Below are 25,815 nucleotides of genomic sequence, written 5' to 3'. Positions count from 1 at the left end.
ATCTCACTTCTTCTCTCCATCTCCCTATGTCCTCTGTGCTATGCCTTGTGCTCCATGACTAAGTGAAACCATATGATACTTGACTCTCTCTGCTTGACTTATTTCACTCAGCATAATCTCTTCTAGTCCCATCCATGTTGATATAAAAGTTGGGTATTCATCCTTTCTGATGGAGGCATAATACACAATTGTATATATGGACCATATCTTCTTTATCCATTTGTCCGTTGAAGGGCTTCTTGATTCTTTTCACAGTTTGGCAATTGTGGCCATTGCTGCTATGAACACTGGGGTACATGTGGCCCTTCTTTTCCTTACATCTGTATCTTTGGGGTAAATACCCAGTAGTGCAATTGCAGGGTCATAGGGTAGCTCTATCTTTAATTTCTTAAGGAATCTCCAAACTGTTTTCCAAAGTGGCTGCACCAACTTGCATTCCCATCAACAGTGTAAGAGGGTTCCCCTTTCTCCACATCCCCTCCAACACTTGTTTTTTACAGTCTTGTTAATTTTGGCCATTCTAACTGGTGCAATGTGGTTTTGATTTGAATCTCTCTGCTGATGATGATGAACATTTTTTCATGTGCCTGTTAGCCATTTGTATGTCTTCATTAGAGAATTGTCTGTTAATGTCTTCTGCCCATTTTTTGACATCATTATCTGTTTTGTGTGTGTTGAGTTTGAGTTCTTTATAGGTCCTAGATATCAGCCCTGTCTGTACTGTCATTTGCGAATATCTTCTCCCATTCCGTGGGTTGCCTCTTTGTTTTACTGACTGTTTCCTTTGCTGGGCAGAAGCTTTTGATCTTGATGAAGTCCCAAAAGTTCATTTTCACTTTTGTTTTCTTTGCCTTTGGAGACATATCTTGAAAGAAGTTGCTGTGGCCAGTGTCGAAGAGGTTACTCCTCATGCTCTCCTCTAGAATTTTGATAGATTCCTACCTTATGTTGAGGCCTTCTATCCATTTTGAGTTTACTTTTGTGTATGGTTGTAAGAGAATGGTCGAGTTTCATTCTTCTACATACAGCTGTCCAATTTTCCCAGCACTATTTATCAAAGAGACTGTCTTTTTTTCCACTGTATATTTCCTCCTTTGCCGAAGATTATTTGACCATAGAGTTGAGGATCCATATCTGGGTTCTCTACTCTGTTCCACTGGTCTATGTGTCTTTTTTTGTGACAGTACCATGCTGTCTTGGTGATCACTGCTTTGTAGTAAAGCTTGAAGTCAGGCAACGTGATGCCCCCAGTTTTGTGTTTCTTTTTCAACATTTCTGTAGCAATTCGGGGTCTCTTTTGGTTCCATACAAATTTTAGGATTGTTTGTTTCAGCTCTTTGAAAAATGCCAGTGGAATTTTGATCGGGATGGCATTTTAAGTATAGATTGCTCTAGGCAGTATAGACCTTTTAACAATGTTTATTCTCCAATGTATGAGCATGGAATGGTCTTCCATCTTTTTGTATCTTCTCCAATTTCTTTCACGAGTGTTCTGTAGTTCCTCGAGTACAGATCCTTTACTTCTTCAGTTAGGTTTATTCCCAGGTATCTTATGGTTCTTGGTTCTTGCTATAATAAATGGAATCGATTCTCTAATTTCCCTTTCTGTATTTTCATTGTTAGTGTATAAGAAAGCAACTGATTTCTGTACATTGATTTTGTATCCTGTCACATTACTGAATTGCTGTGTAAGGTCTAGTAGTTTAGGAGTGGAGTCTTTTGGGTTTTCCATATAAAGTATCATGTCATCTGCAAAGAGAGAGTTTGACTTCTTCGTTGCCGATCTGAATACATTTTATTTCTTTTTCTTGTCTGATAGCTGTTGCTAGGACTTCTAGTACTGTGTTGAACAAAAGTGGTGAGAGTGGGCATCCTTGTCGTGTTTCTGATCTCAAAGGGACAACTGTCAGCTTTTCCCCATTGAGGATGATATTCACTGTGGGTTTTTCATAGATAGATTTTACAAAGTTGAGGAATGTTCCCTCTATCCCTATACTTTGAAGCCTTTTAATCAGGAACAGATGCTGTATCTTGTCAAATGCTTTTTCTGCATCAATTGAGAGGATCATGTGGTTCTTCTCTCTTATTGATTTGTTCTATCATATTGACTGATTTGCAAATGTTGAGCCACCCTTGCAACCCATGGATAAATCCTACCTGGTCATGGTGGATAACCTTTTTTTTTTTTTAATCATCATTTTTTTAAATTTATTTTCAACATAACAGTATTCATTGTTTTTGTACCACACCCAGTGCTCCATGCAATCTGTGCCCTCTCTAATACCCACCACCTGGTTCCCCCAACCTCCCACTCCCCCACTTCTTCAAACCCTTCAGATTGTTTTTCAGAGTCCATAGTCTCTCATTGTTCACCTCCCCTTCCAATTTCCCCCAACTCCCTTCTCCTAACTCCCCATGTCCTCCATGCTATTTGTTATGCTCCACAAATAAGTGAAACCATATGATAATTGACTTTCTCTGCTTGACTTATTTCTTTTTAATGTACTGTTAGATCCTACTAGCTAGAATCTTGTTGAGAATCTTAGCATCCATATTCATCAGGGATATTCGTCTGAAATTCTCCTGTTTGGTGGGGTCTCTGCCTGGTTTGGGGATTAGGGTAATACTTGCTTCATAAAAAGAGTCTGGAAGTTTTCCTTCTGTTTCTATTTTTTGATACAGCTTCAGGAGAATAGGTATTATTTCTTCTTTGAATGTTCGATAGAATTCTCCAGGGAATCCATCAGGTCCTGGGCTCTTGCTTTTTGGGAGTCTTTTGATCACTGCCTCAATCTCGTTACTAGATAATGGTCTATTCAGGTTGTCAATTTCTTCCTGATTCAGTTTTGGAAGTTCATAGGTTTCCAGGAATGCATCCATTTCTTCTAGGTTGCTTAACTTATTGGCATATAACTGCTGATAATAATTTCTGATGATTGTTTCTATTTCTGTGGTGTTAGTCATGATCTCTTCCTTTTCATTCATAATTTTATTGAGTCCTCTCTCTTTTCTTTTGGATTAGTTTGGCCAATGGTTTATCAATCTTACTGATTCTTTCAAAAAACCAGCTTCTAGTTTCATTGATGTGTTTTACTGGATCTCTAGTTTCCTGACTGGTTTTAAATGTCACTTTTCTAAATACTTGTATATGTTACATACTAGAAACACACACATGTGTTTAATTCCAAATTTCATATTGATGGAAATATAAACTATCGTATAATGAACTATATAATCAATCAAATACTGATGATGATGATGATGATGATAATGATGATGATGGAGGAGGAGGAGGAACTGGAGAGGGGAGGAAGATTAAGGGAGGAGGAGGAAGAGGAAAAGGCATTGCCATATCAGATACCAGCACAATATGTTAAAACAATATGGTATTCAGACAGGGATTGGCAAACAGATCAATGTGATCATTGATCAAAGATGAGACAACTTGAGCATTAATAAAAATAGTAATTAAAATAGATCAAAATGCAACAAATGCATGTTATTATATCAAAGTCTATATTAGTTTTCTATTCCTGCTATAGCAAATTACCACAAACTGAGTGGCCTGAAACAGCACAGGTCTATCTTATAGTTATAGATGTCAGAAGTTCTCAACTTAACATGTTGACAGGGTTGCATTCATCCCAGAGGCTCTAGAGGAGAATCTGTTTCCTTGCCTCATCCATTCCCCTAGAGGCCACCTTAATTCCTTTGCTCCTGGTTTCTTCCTCCATTTTTAAGGCTAGTAATAGCACCTTTAAATTTCTCTCCCTGTCTCTGACTCTGACTCTCCTTTCTCCCTTTTTCTTTTATAAGAAATCTTATGATTACATTGAGCTCACTTAGATAATCCAGGATAATTTCCCCATCTCAAATCCTTTAATTTAGTCACATCTGCAAAGCTCCTTTTGCCATGTAAGGCTACATTTGCAGAGGTTTCAGGAATTAGTATCCAAGAATCTTGAGGTGCTTGGGGGGAATCATGCAGTCTACCAGTCAATTTTGGAGGATACTAAAAATCCAACTTACTGTTTTAAAAACTATTGAAGAAAGGAGAAAAATCTAGCACTTATCCTGTCTTTTCTATATGAACCGTACCTCAATTTAATCAAATAATTAAAGAGAGGAAGTTTCTATTCATATAAGTATCCAGCTCATAAACAAACAAAAAAATGATGAAGTAGAATATCACCATTTTTAACCCTTAATGAAATAATAGATTTAAGTAATGATGATCAGTGGTTGCTAACATCACCAAAAAGAAAACTAAACCTTATTTGCCTCTTAATATAATTGAACATAGCCACCTGTAAATTCTTCTTTCTAAGCATTTGAACTTTAATTTAGTCAGTTTTCCAACATTTAACTATCCAGTTACTAGAAATACGGAAGATAGAGAAATGTTAAGAATAGGACAAGAACACAATTGGTAAACTAGGCTCTGGAAAATTCTATAGGATAGCAGATGTGGACTTTTCAACAAATTATAAGGAAATAAAAAAATACAAATAGTGAACCTATAAATTTAAAATGACAGAATCTAATTGCAATACGGATATTTTATTTGGGTGCTACTTCAAAAAACATACAAACAAACACATGGATACATAAAACACAAATACAGACAAGTTATAAGATAATTTTGAACATTAACTGCATATGTGATGATTTTAAAGAGTTACTTTAAATTCATTATATTTTAGAATCACACATTAAAATACTTAACCATTATGGCCACAAGATCATAATTGTTGAAGCTAGGTAATGGATATATGAGGGTTAATATCCTATTCCTTTATTTTGTATTTGATTGAAATGTTCCACAATAAAATTTTTTTTAAAAAATTACTTAGTAAAGTACCACACTAATCATGGCACTTTTCAATTACACTGAGTTTACAGGCCAATTTGGAATGACATGATGTCTTCATCAATTGAGTGTTCTCAACGGGGAACATGTTTTACTTTCTATTTACTCAGAATCAAAACCAATTAACTTTACTAAAATTACTTAATTTTTTTGTATTATCCTTGCATGTTTTTGTTAGGGTCATTTCTTAAAATGTATGGTTTTAATTATTATCATTGTGATCCTTTTTCATTTCTATTAGCTGTTACTAATGTATAAGAAAATACAATTTTCTTAATGATGGATTCATATCATACCATCCGCAAATAATAAAAGCTTTGTGTCTTGTTTTAATATTTTTCTTTTTCTTCTACTTTGACTTGTTTTTTGTTTTATTACATTGGCTAGGAACTAAAAAGCAATGTTGGTAATAATAATCAGCTTTGTCTTATTCCTTATGGTATTTTAATTTGTCATTAAGATGGTTTTAGAGAGTTTCTTGTGTTGGTATATTCTCAGTTAAAAATTATATATTACTGATTTTTTTTTTTTTTTTTAATGGACCTTGAGAGCTTGTTTGGAGGTTCTGGCAGGGGAGCGCAGCTACTCGTATACCCTTGACCGAAGAACGGTCCTCTCCTCTATCAGGGAAGGTCGTCCTCTTCGACTGAGCGCGCAGCTTCGGGAGGGACGCACATGGAGCGGTGAGGGAGGAAGGGGATACCCGCCTAGCCAGCCAGATCAGCCGAATCAACCCTGGCGATCAATGGGGTGACAGATGTCACAGCCAGATTACCCTCACATCCGAAAAATTATATATTACTGATTAACTGAAGTTTTTTTAAGGTGAAAAATGGGTGTCTAATTTTATCAAATACTTTACCATATCTATTGAGATGGTCACTTGATTTTTCTCCTCTTAAGCTGATAATGTACTGAATTGCATTAATAGATATCCCACTGTTAAACAACCCTTGCACATATGGAATAAATCCTATCCGAACATCCAATCTTCTACTATATTTCACTTCCTAATATTTATTTTTATTTTTATTTATTTATTTTTAATTTTTAATTTTTAAAGAAACATATAATGTATTTTTAGCCCCAGGTGTACAGGTCTGTGAATTGCCAGGTTTACACACTTACAGCATTCACCATAGCACATACCCTCCCCAATGTCCATAACCCCACCACCTAATATTTTATTTAAGATTGTTTTATCTATTATCATACCTGAGATTGACCATAACTTTGTGTCATTCTTTTTTATTTTTGATTATAATTTATTGTCAACCATAGAATAAGTTGAAAGCATTCTCAGAATTATACTAACTTCAAAGAATGAGTTGAAAGCTCCCTAACTCCTTCTATCCTCTGTCATAATTTTTATATAAAAGGAAATTATCTACTTTAGAAATGTTGGTGAAACTAGTCTGTAAAATTTTCTAAGGCTGGAGCCATTTTTACACTTGGATTTTTCAATGTCTTATGTAATTATCATTCTATTAAGATTTTCTACATCCCCTCAAGTAAATATTGGTAATTCACAGTTCTAAGTATGTTTTTTTTCTAGATTTCAACATTATACCTGATACTTTATTAAAAGTTTTCAAATCTTATTTTAAATTTCCGAGATTTCTATTAGTTCCTTTTTCAAGAATACAATAAACTTTCAAACTTTCTTGAGAATCTTAATCAGACTTAAAGTCTTCTACCATTTGCTCTGTCAACTCTGTTCCTTAGCTATTCTTGATTTATTAATAGAGTTTAATGTCTATCTATGATTTTATTTTCTCAACTGCTTGGTGATTTGGGGCTGCCAGCTTATCTTTACATTAGATGGTCTTGGTTCACTTGCTTGGAGATGTTTGTTTGCCAAAGTTTGCTGCCAGAGACTATAGGAGAGGGAAAATAATTGTGGCAATTATATGTGCCAGTACCTTATACTGAAGGTATATTCATCATTTCTCCTGGAAACTTCAGAACTGCTCTCCTCTTTGGTGTCAACGTCCATACTAGTTTCTTTAGTTTGGGAGCAAATACTATAGAGTCCCTGTGCTCTGCACAAGCAGCAGAGGGTAAAGGAGATGAACAGTGTAGTTGCTCTGAAAGCAGTCCCCTACATGCTTTTTTCCTTCTAAAGCTTTCTCCCATTTCCATATCAGTGAGGGATGCTTACGGAAACATCATTAACTCCGTAGCATCTTCTTTGCATGTATTAGCTGTGTTTTCATCTAAACAGCAATCCATAGTTTTACATGTTATAAAATCTTTTATCCATAACATTATGGATTTTTGGATTTTTTGGCCTCATGGAATTTTGGATGGAAGAGTCATACATGTCTGCTTAGTTCACTCTTTTGATAAAGTCACTCTTCCCTTTTGCAAAGCCTCTTTCTGTTTCTTTTGGGGAGCTATTCATCCTGACACTCATTCAGTATGGCTGCTTGGGTCTTCTAGTAGCATGACTCCACTCCTCTGGCCACGGTGGTTAATTGAGAGTGGACACATGGCACAAGCATAGCTAATAATGTCAACAATGTGAGAAGGAATGTTCCTTTCTCCTGGAGTTGCTAAACTGGAGCTGCCTCTGTCATATCTCCCACCAGTTGGAGGAAAGACTGTGTGCAGTAGAGGGCAATGAGACCAAAACAAAAAGAATCAGAGAAAAGTGATGAAAAAGGTCTAAGAGACATGAGAATTGAGATATATGCATGCATACACACATTCACATGTTCACATCGTTTGACTACTTAGAGTCGATTAACCTTAGTCCAGCTCATTTTCTATTTACCACTTTGTGATCAAGTAATAGATCTGTTTCTTTCTTTCTTTTTTTTTTTTTTTTTAATTGTATGAACTATTTTGAGTGGGATTTCTTTCTTGGTGCCGAAAGAACACTGCCTAACTCATTCACAACCTTTAGATTTTCTCTTAGGATTTTATTTGTTCTTAGAAACTTCTATAAACCTATAAAGGTTAGATGTTCCTCTTTGTCTTCTATTTGTTCCCATAGGATCATAACATTTTGGGTTTTACACTATAATTACTTAATCACCTTTCTCCTCTCATTAGACAGCCAACTCCTTGAGGACAAGAATTGTTGCTTATCATTGTGTATTCCTGGAAGTTAACAAAACCTACAGTGTAATAGGGACCTAGTAACATATGTTAATGAATAAATAAATAATTTTATAGTTGAATAAATAAATAATTTTGTAGTTGTATCATCTCATATTAATAGATGCCGGGTGGTAGATACCTGACTAGAACAATGACTTTGGATATCTGCTATGAGGTTTTGATCATCGCCATTGTTAATATCTGATAGTGTTCTTTGTGTGCAATTTTATTTTATTTTATTTTATTTTTTTAAAGATTTTATTTATTCATTTGACAGAGAGAGATCACAAGTAGGCAGAGAGGCAGACAGAGAGAGAGAGAGGAGGAAGCAGGCTCCCCACCAAGGAGAGAGCCCGATGCGGGGCTCGATCCCAGGACCCTGGGATCATGACCTGAGCCGAAGGCAGAGGCTTTAACCCTCTGAGCCACCCAGGCGCCCCCTTTATGTGCAATTTTAAATGTTTCATGTAGTTTTTAGGTAACAAAAGCAGAGAACATAACAGTTTCCAGGTTTCTTGCTGGGTGGGGCCTTAGGCTAAAGAAAATACATATCCCCAAAGGGGATTCTGATTCCCTTACAATTCTTGTGTCAGAGTATCTGGGTTAATTGCATTGTCAAAACTAGACTTGGAGAGCTCCTGGCTTACGGGACTAAAAGGGAGTCCTCATCTTTTTATTTATTTAGTTAGTTTCTATCCTTTTTGTTTGTTTATTTATATTTAAATTTTAGTGAACAAACAGTGCAAATTGGTTTCAGGAGTAGAAATCAGTGACTCATCTCTTTAAATAGTGAGTGAATCTCATATACTGCATCCTCTCAGGAGGCCACAACTATGGGAATTTGCTACTTCCATTCTGTCATTATCCTAGCTCAATCAGATTGCTTACTGCCTTTCAACATATATGATCTGTGAACCACCAAATGAACTACAAAACATGCCACTAATAGAACTGTATCTATTAGAAATGTTTCTAGACTATGAAGCATCTCAAGTCAAGGATTATGATTTTACTGAAAATATGTTTCAATGATCTAAGCATAACATGAAATTTCTTGGAAAAGGTGAATAGACACAGCCAGAAATGATCACTAAATTCCAAAACAAAAAGATGATTTTTTTAAACTAAAACCCAAGAAAAGTATGAATATAGTTTACTCATGTTCTTTTCATGATGGAAATTAATATTTAGTAATTATTTTTAGAGGGGATTTATATGTTTTATTATAACCATCTATCAATAATTAAGAAAGAAACTAAATTTTGCTAGTGTTCTTTAATTTGAACACTAGCCTGAGAGCTAAACTTGAAACATTTATGCAATTGTTGTGTGGACCTTATTTGGTCCCAGAGCACTGAAGTCAGCATGAATAATCACATTAGCGGGGCAGACCTCTGCCTCCTCTATGAAAGGTTGTTAATTAAAAAACATATTTGTACCAAGGGTTATCAGACACTTCTACAATGCCATTAAATATTATAGTATAATATCTGCTTTGGTTAATCCTTTAAAGTACCATGAGTGGTCTAATACTTGAAGACCCAATATCCATTCACTAAAGATTTTTTTTTATAGTTCTGGTCAGCGTGGAGAAAATACAAAAGACAAAGGAAAATAAAGGCACCAATCCTAGTCTACTTTCTCCATGTTATCTTTCCCTAAGCATAAATGTCACCTAAATATATCCTTACAACAAAGAAGAAAGGCATGATTGTGTAACTAACAAAGGGAAAAGGGAGTTCTTTATAAAATTTTTTCTTGATGATTTTAAATATCTGCTTATGCTGCTGTTAAAACCATTATCATTTTCCCAAAGTTTTGCTGAATAGATGAGATAGGGTTTTATTCCAAACTGATCATTACTGCAACTCTGCTGCACTAATGATGTAATTCTCCAATGGAAATGTTTTCAGTAAAACTCTATCAAGTGACACATAATTTAAGATACAGTATGAGGAGGGGCGCCTGGATGGCTCAGTGGGTTAAAGCCTCTGCCCTGGCTCAGGTCACAATCCCAGGACCCTGGGATCAAGCCCGGCAGTGGGCTCTCTGCTCAGCGGGGAGCCTGCTTCCCTTCCTCTCTCTGCCTGCCTCTCTGTCTACTTGTAATCTCTGTCAAATAAATAAATAAAATCTTAAAAAAAAAAAAGATATAGTGTGAGGAGAACACAAAGAAGAAATTTTTTTTTTAAAAATTATTTATTTATTTATTTGACAGAGAGATCACAAGTAGGCAGAGAGGCAGGCAGAGGGAGGGGAGAAGCAGGCTCCCTGCTGAGCAGAGACCCAGATGCAGGGCTCAATCCCAGGACCCTGAGATCATGACCTGAGCTGAAGGCAGAGGCTTAACCCACTGAGCCACCCAGTTGCCCCACAAAGAAGAAATTTTAAGGAAAGTCAAAGGCAAGAAGGGCTCCTTGTTTTCCTTCAATTCACTTAAAAGGCCAGCATTAGAAAAAGTACCCACATGGAGGATGATTAACAGTGACTTAGGTGTTTATGAAATAAGCACTTTATAAACTTCAGAAAAACAACACTCTGGCAGACAAAAAAGTTTGCACATTCCACTTGGTGCTTAATATCCAGAAAATTAAAAAGATCATGTAAATATACCATATTCACTCTTTATTTGTGACCAGGGCCTCTTCTATGTCTGGTACTTCTGGGCAACATTACCTTCTCCAGTAGTTGACAACAAAAGGAGCACTTTTTATGGCATCTTTAGCCTCCTTAAGATGTTTTCTTACCCAGGATTTATTTATAGCAATCATGAGTTTGTAATTAATATGTAAAGCTGTTCCAAGGTATCTTTAGGTAGATAATTTTTTATAGACATGCCATTGTATTCAATGTCACTGAATCACTTACATAGTATCAACTGAGGGGCCACTATGGTGCATTATACTTGACGCTTTGGTAGAAAAACAGTGCCTCATCCTTGCCTTCAAGGAAATTACAGTTGAATTGTGTTGACTATTTTAATCCACAAAAAAATAATTTAAAAAAGTGTGTAGCATAGTGCATCATTATGTGCTTATTGGTGTAATAAGAGTACCCAGTATTCAGCAGAAAAAGATAAACTAGAATAAAATAATAGAATGTGATTAAAGACATTGTCTATACCCTTCCTTTGAGATGCGATGCAATTAAGGAAGATTTGCTTCACTGAGGAAGTGGGATTTGAATTAGACCTTAAAAAAATAAGTGGACTGAAAAAAATGTGAAATTAGAAGAGATTTAACAATTAATTTATCTCACTTCCTTAAATTTTCTTTGTATGAAGACATACATAACCTATTCAATTTTGCTTTGTCAAATAATCCATAAATACATAAAGTATATGTGATTAACAATGCTTTTAATGCCCAAAGACATCTTATTTTCTTAATCCAAAGCTCACTTTATGTAATTATTCTTTTTGCAAACTACTAGTTGGTTATATTAACACTTGAGTAATCTTGACAAGAAGTTGCTTTAAGCAGTTAAAGATCCAGATGCTGATCAGCATGCATTAAGTGATTCAGCTTAATTGGTTTCATCTAGATAAATTACTTACCTCAGTTCCTATCACAATTTCTTCCCTGGTAGAGTAGAATAGAAACTCATATAGCTTGTAGTGTTGAAATAAGCTGAAATACAAAATAAATGTGCAACTCTGATAAGCTTATGTTGGGAAAGAAAACAAATATGTAAGAGTATTTATTAAAGGAAAGTTGTTCATAATGATCAAACGAAAAACATTAAACACTAATATGGAGTTAGCTGCATCTTTTATTCCAAATGAATTGTCCAGAAATGGTGAGAAACTAATGATTTACTCTTTTGAGACATTGACAGTATAACACAGTACATAATATAAGATCAGTAAATTAATCTGTGATGTGTGGAGAGGTTTGGGATAAGGGAGCAATTAGACTACATTTTGACTTTTCTTGGTTGACAATCAAATAAGGCACTGCCCCTAAATAACATTAAATTTCACATTATTTTTCATGTTTTGCTTCAAACCGGAGTCAATTTCCTCTGGAATGAATGGCATTGAATTCTATAATCTACTTCCATATCAATTACTTCTCATGTTCTCAAACTGTTTCAAGATTAAATTAATCTCTGATAACACCTGAAAATGATGCAACGTGAACTGAAATCCATTTAGAAGGTATCTGGTTTTCTTGTAGAATATTTGATCACAGGTCAAATACAGGAATTAATTTAAGAAAGATAATTCTTCAGTTTCTACCCAAATATTAGGTGGTCAGTGTATAAGAACTGTGAAGAGCTAAAGGATAGGAGTCTTAAAACAAGTTTTTCTAGTAAGTTTAAAGATTTCAGTGAAGTATTATTGAGAGTTAAAAATTTACTGAAGGGCTGATTTCTAATATCCTGTTTGTGGTAATATTTGGATTTTTCTAATTCTCTTCCTGCTGGTTGGGAAAATTAATAGACTCATAATACAGCAAAATGCCCAAGAACAAAAAAATTGTCTTAGTGGTTTCTCTTTCACTCTGGTGCCTTTTGCTATTTAAGAAAATTGATTTTAATATAACTGAGAAATTAACATTTGCAAAATGTAGCTACAGAGCATGTATAATAATGGCTTCTCCTGAACGCTGTAATGGATCAAAGTTTCAATTCATTTGAAATCAATGAAGAAATCCTCAGGCAGCTGGGTCTCTCTGAGTTTTATCAGCAGTTGATTTCACTACTAACACAATCCATTAAAAAGTGATGTGTATGCAGACTTCAGTCATGGGTTTTTAAATTTTTTTGGAAAAAAAACCCTCGTATATTCAAATTAGTCATCAACACTCAGAAAACTAACTTAGCTTTTGACATTAGCTTGATTTGTTGGCTAGAAAATACATCAAGATTAGTGAAGTTTGATGATTCAATGAAGCAAAATAAATTCAAATTCTCCTTCCCTTACATTGCTTACCTAGAGAGAGCTTTAAGGTTAAAAATATTAGACTGGCAATAACTGATTTTGAGTAGAAAAATTGAAGCCTGTAGAGTATTTGGAAATAACGACTTCCTTTCAGTGAATTAGTATAAAATTTTCCTTCCATCTCATGTTACACAAATAAGTTAATTCATAAATCTTCCTTCCTGCAATGTTATAATCTTTCAGCCTTATTCTCCTCATTGCATATAGGAATTAGATTGTCTCATGCCAAAAGGAAAATTTACTTCTTGCAATGAAAATAAAATTCATGACTTGGATGCAGTGGTCAAAGATACAAGTTGGGGCAAGGCCAGGACTAGTGTAAGACAGATGGGGGGAGTAGGACACCTACGGAGGAGGCACTTTTCAGGGCTAGGATAAGTTGCCTCCATTGTCTCACTCTGGTCCCCATATTGGTTGAGGTTCTCTAACTTTATCAAGGAACTATTCAATGACTTCCTATGGGAACAAAGTGACACCTCTGCTATGGGAATACATTTCCTCTCTCTTCCTTTAGAAGGAAGACTTCCAGCTGACTCAAACCCCTAGACTATTTTGTTAAACATCTCGTCTTAGTTCTAAATCAAAGGAAGAAATAAAATGGGTCAAGACATCTGGGCTCTGTGCCAGGAAGTAGGATACCCTGTTGTGCACAGAGGGGCAGTGTTGATTTTCTTATATTGAGAAATGCCTGTGCACATTACCTTTACCTAATTCCCAATGAATGGGTAGAATACACAATGACAGAAGTGTACTTGGACCACATATATCTAAATGATGTCTTATATTGACAAGCTGCAGTAGCGTTTATATTTGTATATATTACATAAAACATATCAATGTATATATTACATGAGTTGATTGGTCAGACCTACAATAACATTAGAGAGGAATTTTGGTATTAGTTTTTTTCAAATCACAGACACATGATGGAATATGCAATTTAGATTCTATTAACAGTATCAAATAAAATTTCAATTTTATTGCCAGTTAAGTTTCATGTTCTATAGGTCATGTTCTAAAAACTACTCTAAGTTGATGAGAGTTTCACTGGTTGAGTAAATTTAATATCAGATTAAATTGAAACATGCTTATACTTTCAATAATTGAGTTAGCTTCATATTTAAAAAACTTCTTTGTAGTCATTAAAATGAAAAATATTATATGGTTTAACTGCCATTAAATTTATATTTGTGGACCTATGAGTCATTCTAAATAGGAATTGTAGAAAATGACATTTGTCTTTACACAACTTCAGTATTGATTCTAGATATCATACTAACTGATATTTTATTTTTTTGTAACAGATGCACTTAAAATGTACAATTTCTTTAAATCACAATACGAAGATTTAATGGCATCAAAAATAGTTCTGATTTACTTTACATGACTATCTCTCAAATACTACTTTTTGTTGTTGCTTTTAGAAATGAGGCTAGAAATTTTTGGTAACTAAAATTATCCTGGTAAGCATTTAATGGTGACTAATACTGACATCCTTTCCTAACTTAACCACTTTCTGAAATGAAATGTCAAGAATTCACTGATGAGTGTTTGTCCAGAGAGACAAGACGAAAGAGAAAAGAGGTGTCATCTTTCACCATCTAGAAGGTATCTTTAGGACATCTGCATGGGTTTAGCTGTTATGGTTAACTATCAGTCCCAGTGCCCACTATAAACCTCTGAGATTTAGAGCTCAGATGTAATAATGTGTTCTTCAAAGAGAGACCTGGTGGTCTCAAATAGATAAAGGAGAGAAAGAAGGATGCTATATAAATGTGCAGAGAATTCCCCTCAGCCACTGATTCTATTGGGCAGAAAGACCTCAGAGAACAGATTCTCCAGTTCTGAATTTCCACTCCCTTCCTTCCTCCCACACAAGGACCTTGCTTTACTCTAATTGATATAAAGAGTACTGTAGCTTTTAGTGACAGACATGCATTAGGAAGTATATGTTTTATGCTAAGAAATTAGGTTATATCAGGTGTTATTATATAAAAAACATATTATATCAATACTATTATTAATTCTTGCCAGAAACCAGTATATAAGCATTATCAAATTAAACATATTAATATTTAAAAAGCTTCCAGACAACAGCCAGGATCTTTGCCAAACAAATGATGAGCATGTCTAGGACATCATGCAGCATGCTTTATTTTTAAAATTTAAAATTGGAAAACACTGCAGTATATAGTAATGGAGGAAAAGAGATATTCTGTACAAGCTTTTAGTTAGGCAAAAGAAAGATTTTACCAACTCTTATTTAAATATTTGTAAACTCTAAAAATGTCCCTTGGGAGAGGTGCATGATTGTAATGCAGACCTTGTGACAGATTATATAAAAGGATTTCTTAGTTCACCAATGAAGAATCACTGTAATAAAAACACTTTCCCTCCATTCACTGTCATTTTCTAAGCATAAAGAAAAACTTGATGAATTTAATTGGTCAATACTACAAAATATTTCAGGGCACATAATAAACCTAAGGAAATTTGCACATAAATCTCTTTAATTTCTAATACAAAACATCTAAAATAAATGTTTAAATGGAAATGAATGTTATTCTAAAATGTGAAATTTTGATGCCAAGGCCAACTACTAAAATATAGTCTATTGTAATTAAGTCTGATTAATCTAAAAGAATAATTTTGTTAATAAAGTGATATTAATTAGAAATTCAGAGAAAAAAAGAAATTTCTGGATAATCTATTATAATTTCAGATGAAATTATACTTATCAAATACAAACCTTTTTTTAAGAATGGGAGGCTAGCCAAAATCTCAATGTCCTGAACTTTACTTGTTGGATGAAAGATTTTAATATTATGTCATTATTGAATGGGTTAATTACAGCATAAATTCTGTAAATATCGAAAAACTGAATTCATTTTTATTTAATAGACATTTTGTAAAAGATAATGAAATGAAAAAATACATGCTACTGAAAGAAAATCCATACCTGATTTTTAAGTAATCGATGACAGCATTGGCTTGTTTTGTATTAAAGACATTCCATTCCTCATTTTTCTGTGAATGTGATGGTCCTGTTTCAGCCATAACTTCTCCAAGCCATTTTATGCTGTCTTCCAAAGACATGTGCAGTGCTAAAATAAGATCCAGGGAAGTCTTAAGCATTATTTTGATAGATGTTTTGGGAAAAAAATAATCCAAGATGTCCTTAGTGAGCAAATATTTACTTTTTCAATATTTGTGTGGACAATGGTAATAGCAATGTTTTTTTAATGACAGGTTAATAATTACATTTTGTGTAAAAGAATAGCAGCTGATACACCCAACAATATAATGCAACACAATTGTCTAAAGACTTTGTTTCCATTTTAAGATGCAAAGGTAAGTTAAAATCTACCCAAAAATTACTTTAAAATAGAAAATATGCTTTTTAATGATCTTAGAATAAGAGTATATATGGAAATGAAACAAAAGTTGTTTGGATTAGCTGGTGAGGAAGACCTACATAGTAGGTTCGGTTACTGTAGACAGGAGAGCTGATCAGAACTGAAAATGTAAATGAACAGAGTCAACCAACACTTGGCTTTGACTGATTGTTAACATGTGGGAATTTGGGACTGAAGATTTTCAATAGATGCCAGAAATATGTATTTTTATGTAAAACATCAAGATATTTTTTTCTTTTCCAAGCTACAGACTTATAACTTATGTCAGCTGTTTCTCAAATGTATGCCTGGTGCTGGTAGTGGGAGCCAGATGACAGCGCCGGGTGACGCTGACACCACTTCGCCGCCATTACCAAAAATAAACAAGTCAGTGATTGTGGTCTCTTCTCTTGCAACTAAAAACAAACAAAAAAGCAAAAGTATCTTGTATGGCATGTGTCCAGTTGAAAAAAAAAGTAGATAAATGTCAAAAACTTTAGACTTAACATTTAGAGTGTCTATGATACAAATAGGAACTTCCATCTTCTTTTCCTGTTTAGTTATGCTCATTTTTACTTGTGGCAGGCAAAATACTATTACATCACACACACACACACACACACACACACACACTGACAAGTGACGAGTGTAGATGTCAAACTGAAGAGTTTGGAGGTGGAGAACTGAAAGTCTCTAGCAAAGGTGAGTTTGGACCAGCTTCCTGGGGGAGGTGTCAGCTGGGGGCTTGGAGGAAGGCTCCAGGGAACACTGAGCTGTTCCATGTAAGCTCCTCCCTCCAGGTCAGTCCCAACCAAACTTCTGTGTCTCTCAGGAAACCAGTGCAGTTAGCACTTCTCGCTAACCAAGTGAATTTTTCAGGGCAGCAAGAGGGGGTAATGCACAGGATTTATGAGAACATAAGCTGATTGTTGGACATAGCCACTTCCGGTTACACAGCTATCCTTTCACTTTGGGATGTGTTATGACCCCAGGTTACTGATAAAATGATAGTAAAGCAATTAAAAATTTTAGGAAACACTATCATCACAACTTGCAATTTGTTTCATCTAGATTCCTATTTGTAGGAATTAGAATGAAACAAACTACGTTAACAATTAAAAACTGGTTTAATGAATGGCAATTTGTCCCTCTCTCATAGCCTCCCTCCAGATCATCCTTTATATATGTCAGATACACAAATTATTGCTGGATAACTGAGCTTTCCTATATCATTCTAAGGGGAGCTCAATTATTATTGTACACTTTTTTCCCTATGATCAGCTTCTTTTGAAACTTTCTTGGGATAACTTCAGAAATGAAATATCTACTGGATAAAAGCAATTAAAAAATGAATGGATTAAAAATCTGAATCATTTTATTACTAAAATGGTATTAATTAGAGATGCAGAGAAAAAAGAAATTCTTAGATAATTGATTATAATTCCAGATGTAATTATACTTATTAAGCACAAAAATACACTTATATGACTATTTCCTTAAGTTGAAATATAATTGACACTTTAAAACTGTTTTTCTATGTCTAAAGTCTTTCTATATATAATGGCTTTAAAAATTAAGAAAGTTATCATTTCACTTATCTAACTGAAATATTTGCTTTTAAAAACCACATTTAGTGATGTGATTAAAATGTGAAAGATTAAACCTTTTAAATAGTAAGTTCTGTTAGAAATAAAATTTATCTTCAAAAATTTACAGTAATGAAAGAGCATGCTAGTCATAATTGGTTGGAAGACTTAAGATGGTACCTTATAACTGCTAACTACCCCTCACTTACTAGCTAGGTGAGCTGAGTTTCATTTTCTGTATCTATAAATGTAGAATAAGACCAATTTTCAAAATTATAGTGCTATTGTGAGGATCAAATAAGACATGCATGCCAAATACTTGGGAAACTGAAATGCTATGTACACTAGTATATTACGTATGTATAGTGTTTTCTAGAATTAGCATAAAGTTGGCAACATTTGATATAGTAGTAGGAAGGGTGAGTTTCTCACTCACAGCGGCTGATGCTTGTGACTTCAAAGAGTTATTTAATCTTTCTAAATCTCATTTACTTTTTTTAAAATTTTTTAAATGGAGAGAATAATAGAACTATTTCAAGGTTGTGTGTGAATTAAATGAGACAGAATTTGGAAAGCAAATGCACGGTAACTGGTGCAAGTTAATCCTACCCAAATGTTACCTATTATTATCATTCTTAATCAGGGGGAAACAATTCAATTTCATAGAACTAAAAAGTATCCTATGGTTATTTGCTAATATTCGTGTTACATATAATGGAATAAATCTAAGCCTATGGACCTGGACAGAGGTCAAATAATCTAATACTTGACAGCTTTGTTCTTGGTCAGGCTCTAGAAAAACTAAATCTAAAAATGTATACTGGTTTTTTGTTAGTTAGTTTGTTTGAAGATTTATTTATATATTTATTTGAGAGAGATGGATTGAGAGAGAGAACAGGAGCAGGAGGGGCAGAGGGAAACAGAAAGAGAATCTTCAAGCAGACTTCATGCTGAGCACGGAGCCGGACTTGGGGCTTGGTCTCAGGATAATGAGATCAGGACCTAAGTGGAAACCAAGAGTTGGATGCTCAAACGACTATGCCACACAGGCTCCCCAAAATGTGTATTAGTGAGAGAACTGTATATATCCCATGTTGCATAATCTTTTAGCTTGATTCACTCTGATTCTAGGTGGGTTGTCTGCAGTATGCCTTGTAGCACAAGCTTGAGACAAGGAACAGATCAGAAACTGAATCAGTAGAAACAGATCAGAAACTGAATCAGTAGAAAATGCAGTTCCTCACTGGAGTTTTATTAATGGACAACCATGCTACAACTAACAGCCCCAACTATGTTCTCTGTAGCTTTTTCTATTAAAATGTTGCTGGATGGGAATGTTCACTGTGGGCTCAGGACTCTACCACCTTTTAGTTTAAGTATAAACAGACTTAAAAAAAAAAAAAAAAGTATAAACAGACTTTTCCTCTTTCTCTGGCATGCTTGGCTAAAATTATATTCTTTTCTCATGATAGTTATAACCTTGTTAGGTTTAAAAGTTTGAGAGGATTTTTTTTTTTCCTTTCTAAAGGAAAAACTAGATCCCTGACTTTTTTTTCCTGCTTGAGTTTTATATGTGCACTTTCACTCTCTCCTAGTTTATGAGTAAATGGATGGATCCTGCTCAAGTTTTTAAAATTCATTTTTGAACTGATATCAACAATATAAAATTTCACCTAAAAGAAATATTTTTTTTTCTTTTTTTTTTTTTAAAGAGAGAGAGAGCGAGCACAGGCAGACAGAGTGGCAGGCAGAGGCAGAGGGAGAAGCAGGCTCCCCACAGAACAAGGATCCCAATGTGGGACTCGATCCCAGGACGCTGGGATCATGACCTGAGCCGAAGGCAGCTGCTTAACCAACTGAGCCACCCAGGCGTCCCCTAAAAGAAATATTTTGAGTCAGTTGTAAGTTATGGAAAAAATTTAAAATGGAAATATCTTGTCAAATTTAGAATGTGAGATTCATGAAAATGTTTTACTTTTCTTTATTCTGTTTCTAGTTTGTGAATACTCAGCTTAAAGTTTGCAAACCATAGGACTGTTCACATCATATATTCTTTTTTACAATTTAATTTTTGCATAGGTGATACATTCACATGGTTCAAAAACCATATGTGAAATACATTGTAAAAAGGCTTCCTTAACCTTTGTCACACACATGCTCAGTTCCCACACCCTTCCCTACAAAAAATTTTTCCCCAGTGTTGTTGAGATATAATTGACATATGTCACTGTGTAAGTTTAAGGCAACACAGTATGATTTATCGTGAGATGGTGGCTGCCATGGCTTTAGCTAATATACATCTCATTTAGATACAATAAAAAGAAAAGAAAGGAAAGAAGATAGAGGGGAAATTTTTTCTTGTGATGAGAACTCTTAGGATTTACTCTCTTAATAACTTTCTTTTATACCACACAGTGGTGCTAACTGTAGTCATCATGTTCATTACATCCTTAGTACTTATTTTGTAACTGGAAGTCTGTAACTTGACCATCTTCCACCTCTGGTAAACACAAGTCTGATCTCCTTTTCTATAGCTTCGGTGTTTTGTTTCTTTGTTTTTTTCGTTTTAAATTCTACATGTATGATTGTACGGTATTTGTCTTTCTTGGTCTGACATTTCATTTTGCATAATGCCTTCAAGTTCCATCCATGTTGTCACAAATGGTAGGAATTTTTTAGTTTTTATGGATGAATATCATTCCATTATTATATATATACCACAACTTCTTTATTTACTCACTCATCAATAGACACTTAGGTTGTTCCCACATCTTGACTATCCTAAATAATGCCAAAATGAGGATGCAGATATCTTTTTGAGTTAGTGTTGTTGTTCCCTTTGGATATATTCCCAGAAGTGGGATTGCCAGGTCATACAGTTGTTCTATTTTTAATTTTTTGAGGAAACTGCATACTGTTTTCCATAGTGGTTGTACCAGTTTACAATCCCACCAACAATACACAAGGCTTCCTTTTTGTTCACATTCATGCCAGCATTTGTCATCTCTTGTTTTCTGATGATGGCCATTCTAACAGTCATGGGGTGGTATTTCACTGTGGTTTGAATCTGCATTTCCATAATGACTACTGATATTTTCATAAACCTGTTAGCCTTCTGAATATCTTCTGAGGAGAAATATCTATTCAAGTCTTTTGCCTATTTTTAAGTTGGGTTATTTATTTTTGTTCTATTGAGTTGTAGGTGTTCTTTGTATATTTTAGATACCTATGGAAAGTTTTTATTAGTTTTTTTTTCTGTATTTTCTTAGTATTCTTTGTATATATAACACATAAATTCTTCACATTTGTCTTTCATACACAAAAGCACACAATTCTATACCTTGTCTTACTCAATAACAATATACAATTCCCCATATCATACCCAGAAAACATCCTCACTCTTTTATTTTTATAGCTGCATAGTTAGGGATGATTTAATCCCTACTGATAAGCTTTTAATTTCAGAGTAGTTTTAGCTTGAGAGAAAAGTTTCAGTAATATTACAGAGAGTTCCCATATACCCCAGACAGTTTCCCATATTGCTAACATCACTGTGGTACATTTGACACAACTAATGAACAAATATTGATACTTTATTATTGTCTGAGTTCATACTTTCTTTGGATTTCTTTATTTTTTAGTTTCTATTGAAGTCTTTTTTTCTGTCTTAAGATCCCATCCAGGATACCAAATTACATTCAGTCATTATGTCTCCTTAGACCCTACGGTTTCTCGGACTTGCCCGGGTTTTGATAGCTTTGACAGTTTTGAGAGGTACGAGTTGGAAATATTGTAGTAAGTCCTTCAATTTGGGTTTGTCTACATTTTTCTCATGATTAGACAGGGGTTAAGGATTTGGGGGAGAAAAACCACTGTGCCATTCTTATCACATTATATCAAGGGCATATGATATTTGACATGGCTTTTCATTAATGATGTCAGCCTTAGTCACCTGGTTGAAACAGTATTTATTTGGCTTCTCTGCTGTAGAGTTCCAGTTTTTCCCACTTCCCACGCTGTCCTCTTTGGAAGAAGTCACTGTATAGCTCATACTGAAAGGGTGAAGAATTGTGCTTTAACTTCTGGAAGGTGAATTATCTACATAAATTATTAGGAATTCTGTATTAGGAATTTGTATGTTACCCAGTTGATTATTTATACTAATCATTGATTTGTATCAGTATGGAGTTGTGGATGTTAATTTTATACTTTGGACTATAATTCAATACACTATGTTATTTTGTTCAAATTATTCCAACTTGGGACACTGGAATCTTTTCAGTTTTCTCCTCTATTCCATTGACATACCACCAGCATTTTGACTTTTTGAGCACTTACTCTTAGTCACTACAATATGCCCCAGGCTCATCTTCTATGTTCCCTGCTCCAGGTCTACAATCAGCCATTTCTCTAAGGAGCTCTGGTTTCTTTTATTGGAGAATTAAATTATAAAGCAAGACCTGGATCCTGGGTATGCTCATTAATACTGGATGTCATTGCTTCTAGGCCCTCTCCATGGACAGAGCTAAGAAGCATGTATGTGTAAACTTGATATACAACTATACATCTGTATCTACATTATGTTAAACATGAGTCATGCTAATGTCTCCAGGTGATATTTCTAAGTTTTTGCTTTTACAAACATTACTGCAACTGATGACTTTACATACACGTGTTTAAGTGGATATATAGGATAAATTCCCAAATGTAGAATTGCTGGGTCAAAGGGGACAGTATATTTGTAAATTTGATAGATAGCTGCTAACCTAAACTTCATGGGGGGGGATTTATATATATATTCCTTTAGTAATATAAGATAGTACCTATTTTCTCATAGCTTTGACAGCTCAAAATGATACCAAAATTTTACAGTTTTATCAATCTGATATATGACAAATGACATTTCTGTGTAGTTTTAATTAGGATTTTCCTTATTATCTTTAATATTAAATTTTTCATTTGTGTAAGAATCACTTGTTTTGGGGTACCTGGGTGGCTCAGTCTGTTAAGCTTCAGACTCTTAGTTTCAGGTCAGGTTATGATCTCACAATTCAGCCCAGTGTCTCAGGCTCTGCACTCAGTGGGGAGTCTGCTTCTGATTCTTTCTCCGTCTCCCTGTGCCTCTCCCCCGACTTACGGGTCTGTGTGTGTGTGTGTGTGTGTGTGTGTGCATGCGCGTGCGCTCTCTCCCTCTCTCTCAAATAAATCCAATCTTAAAAAAAAAAATCTTGTATTTATTTAGTCATATCCTTGGCTTGTTCTTCTATTGCATTATTGGTCTTCTTCTTCTTGCTACTGCATGCTCTTTTTATATTATAGAACTTAATAGTTTGCTGGTGTCTGCGATGCAACAAGTTACTTATTCTTCTTTTAATTTTTCTTTTGGTATTTTTTTCTTTGTAGACTTTTACTTTTATATATCAACTTTAATTATCTTTGTCTTTATGTCTTTGGAATTCTGAGGCATATTTATAAAGGTTTTCCCCACCCAAGGTTGTAAGAAATTAATTCATATTTTCCTACAACATTTTTATAGTTCCAATTATTTTATATTTAAGTAAAAAGGTGACCCACTTGAAATATATTTTGGTTTATGGATAGAAAGAGGGTTGGATTCAATTTTATATTTTTCTAGATGGACACAATATTATTTATTGAATAGTACATATTTTCATCATAGATTTGAGATGTCATTCTATCAAATACTGAATTCCAATGCTTGGGTCTATTTCTACACTTTCCATTGTGTTCTTTTGGTCTGTTTGGTCATTAACCACTGTGTTCAAATATTTGAGATTTTATAACACTACTATTAATAATTCTACTGCTAATAACAAGATATGTTATGGTTTATTACAGTTTTTAAAGACAATTTGTATTTGCTTACTTTCCATATTTTTTTAGAATCATCTTGCCTAGTAAGTCACCACAGGCAAAAACATCAACAACAAAAAACTGTTGGTATTTTTACTGAAATACTAATATTATATATTAATTTAGAGAGATTTAGCTTCTTTATGATGTGGAGTGCTTCCAAGAATGTTGTAAGGTTTTTCCAAATGTAGAAAACTTCCTTGTGACCTTTAAAAGTTATGAAGTTTTTTCATATAGGACTTGTACATTTCTTTTTAAAGTTTATTCTTAAATAGTTTTTTGTTAGAGTGCATATATATTTTGCTTTCATTAAATCCCTTTCTTTTTCTACATATATATTTTTAAAATTATTATTAGAGTTCCTCAATTTTTACTTAATATTCTAGAAAAAGAATAAGAAATTTCAAGCATCCCATCTATGATATCACATTATATTTAGTAGTCCTGTCTCCTGAGGTTCCCCTAGAGTGAACATTTCTCAATCTTTTCCTATTTTTGATAACCTTGCCAGATTGGGAGGTACCAGTCAGATAGTTTGCACAATGTTCCTCAGTTTGGGTTTGTCTAACGTTTTCCTCTTGGTTGACATGAGTTATGCCTTTTGATTGCTTTGCCTATTTTTAATAGGATTATTGTTTTCTTATTGTTTTGAGAGCTCTTTATATGTTACAGAGACAAGTCTTTTGTCAATATGTGATTTACAGATATTTTTCCCTATCTGTAGCTTGTCCATTCTTTTAACAGTGACTTTTCATAAAACAAAAGTATTATAATTTTATAAAGTCTAATTTATCATTTTTTTTCCTATATGCATCATGTTCTGAGGGTCATGTCTAAGAAATTCTTGTAAATCCCTAGGTCATGAAGATTTTCTCCCAATTTTCTTCTAAAAAATTTATAGCTTTACATTCTAACTTTATGCCTGTGATCCATTTAGAGCTAATTGTATCAAATAAAATGCTTAGGCTGAGCTATATATTTTTTCAATATAGACAGAAATCATTCCAACATTTGTTGAAAAGACTACTCTGTTCTGTTGAATTGCTTTTACATATTTATAAAAAAAATCAGATGACCACTTTTGCATCAGTGTATTTCTGAATTCTGTTTCTTCTGTTTCATTGAGCTATGCTTTTATCCCTTCACTAATTCAACATTGACTTTATTATTGTAACTTTACAGTAAGCCTTAAAATTGGGTGTATGCTTTTTTGGAGCTTTATCCTTATTTTTGAAGTTGTTTTAGCCATTCTAATTCCTTAGCCATTCCATATAAATTTAGAAATCAGCTTGGGTATGTATAGAGAAAAATCCTGCCAGAATTTAGATTGACATTGCATTAAATCTACAGATCAATTTGGGAAAAACTGACATCTTTAGCATGTGGAAACTTCTAATCCAACAACACAGTAAGTTTTTTGTTTATTTAGGCTTTCTTTCATTTCTTTTATCATCATTTTGTAGTTTTTTAGTATACAGATCTTGTACATTTTTGTTAGATTTATGCTTATTTTTTATTTTTTGAACTATTGTAAGTAATGCTATTTATTAAAATTCTGGTATACAATGTATATTGCTAGCGCATTGAAATACAATTGACTTTTGTGTTTTATCTTATTCTTGCAATCTTATTAGTTCTAGGATTTTTTAAAATTCTGTTTAATTTTTTATATAGACAATCCTTTCATCTGAGAACAGGGACTGTTTTATTTTCTCCTTCTCCTCTATTTCTTTTTCTTACTCTATTGCACTTACTGCTAAGACTTTCTTTCAGTTCTGTGTTGAATAGGAGTGGTGAGAGTAGACATTCTTGCCTTGACTCTGATCTTACAGGACAAGCATCTGGTCTTTCACCACTAAGTGTAACAACTGGTTTAGGTTTGTTGTGCATGTCTTTTATGACGTTGAAGAATATTGCTTCTTTTCTCAGTTTTCTAACTCTTTTCTAAAATTATGAATGGATGTCGTATTTAGTCAAATGCTTTCTCTGCATATATTTATATGATCATGTGGCTTTTCTTCTTTAGAATATTTACATTGA

At 34.0% G+C, this 25,815-nt stretch overlaps 1 protein-coding gene across 1 annotated transcript in view; it reads right to left on the bottom strand.

Annotated features, from left to right (window-relative positions):
• The window catches only part of LOC111145379 (ciliary associated calcium binding coiled-coil 1), a 123,502-nt gene that overhangs the window by 74,899 nt on the left and 22,788 nt on the right, over positions 1-25,815 (bottom strand). The window contains exons 4-5 of the mRNA XM_022500247.1: positions 15,880-16,024; positions 11,532-11,604 (exon numbers count right to left, since the gene is read on the bottom strand). Coding sequence (XP_022355955.1) covers positions 11,532-11,604; positions 15,880-16,024 — 218 coding nt within the window. The remainder of the gene's footprint in view (positions 1-11,531; positions 11,605-15,879; positions 16,025-25,815) is intronic.

Source organism: Enhydra lutris, unplaced genomic scaffold (assembly GCF_002288905.1).
Source record: "Enhydra lutris kenyoni isolate GAN:26980312 unplaced genomic scaffold, ASM228890v2 scaffoldscaffold12, whole genome shotgun sequence".
Lineage (NCBI taxonomy): Eukaryota > Metazoa > Chordata > Mammalia > Carnivora > Mustelidae > Enhydra > Enhydra lutris.
This window is presented reverse-complemented; position numbering and strand designations above follow the sequence as displayed.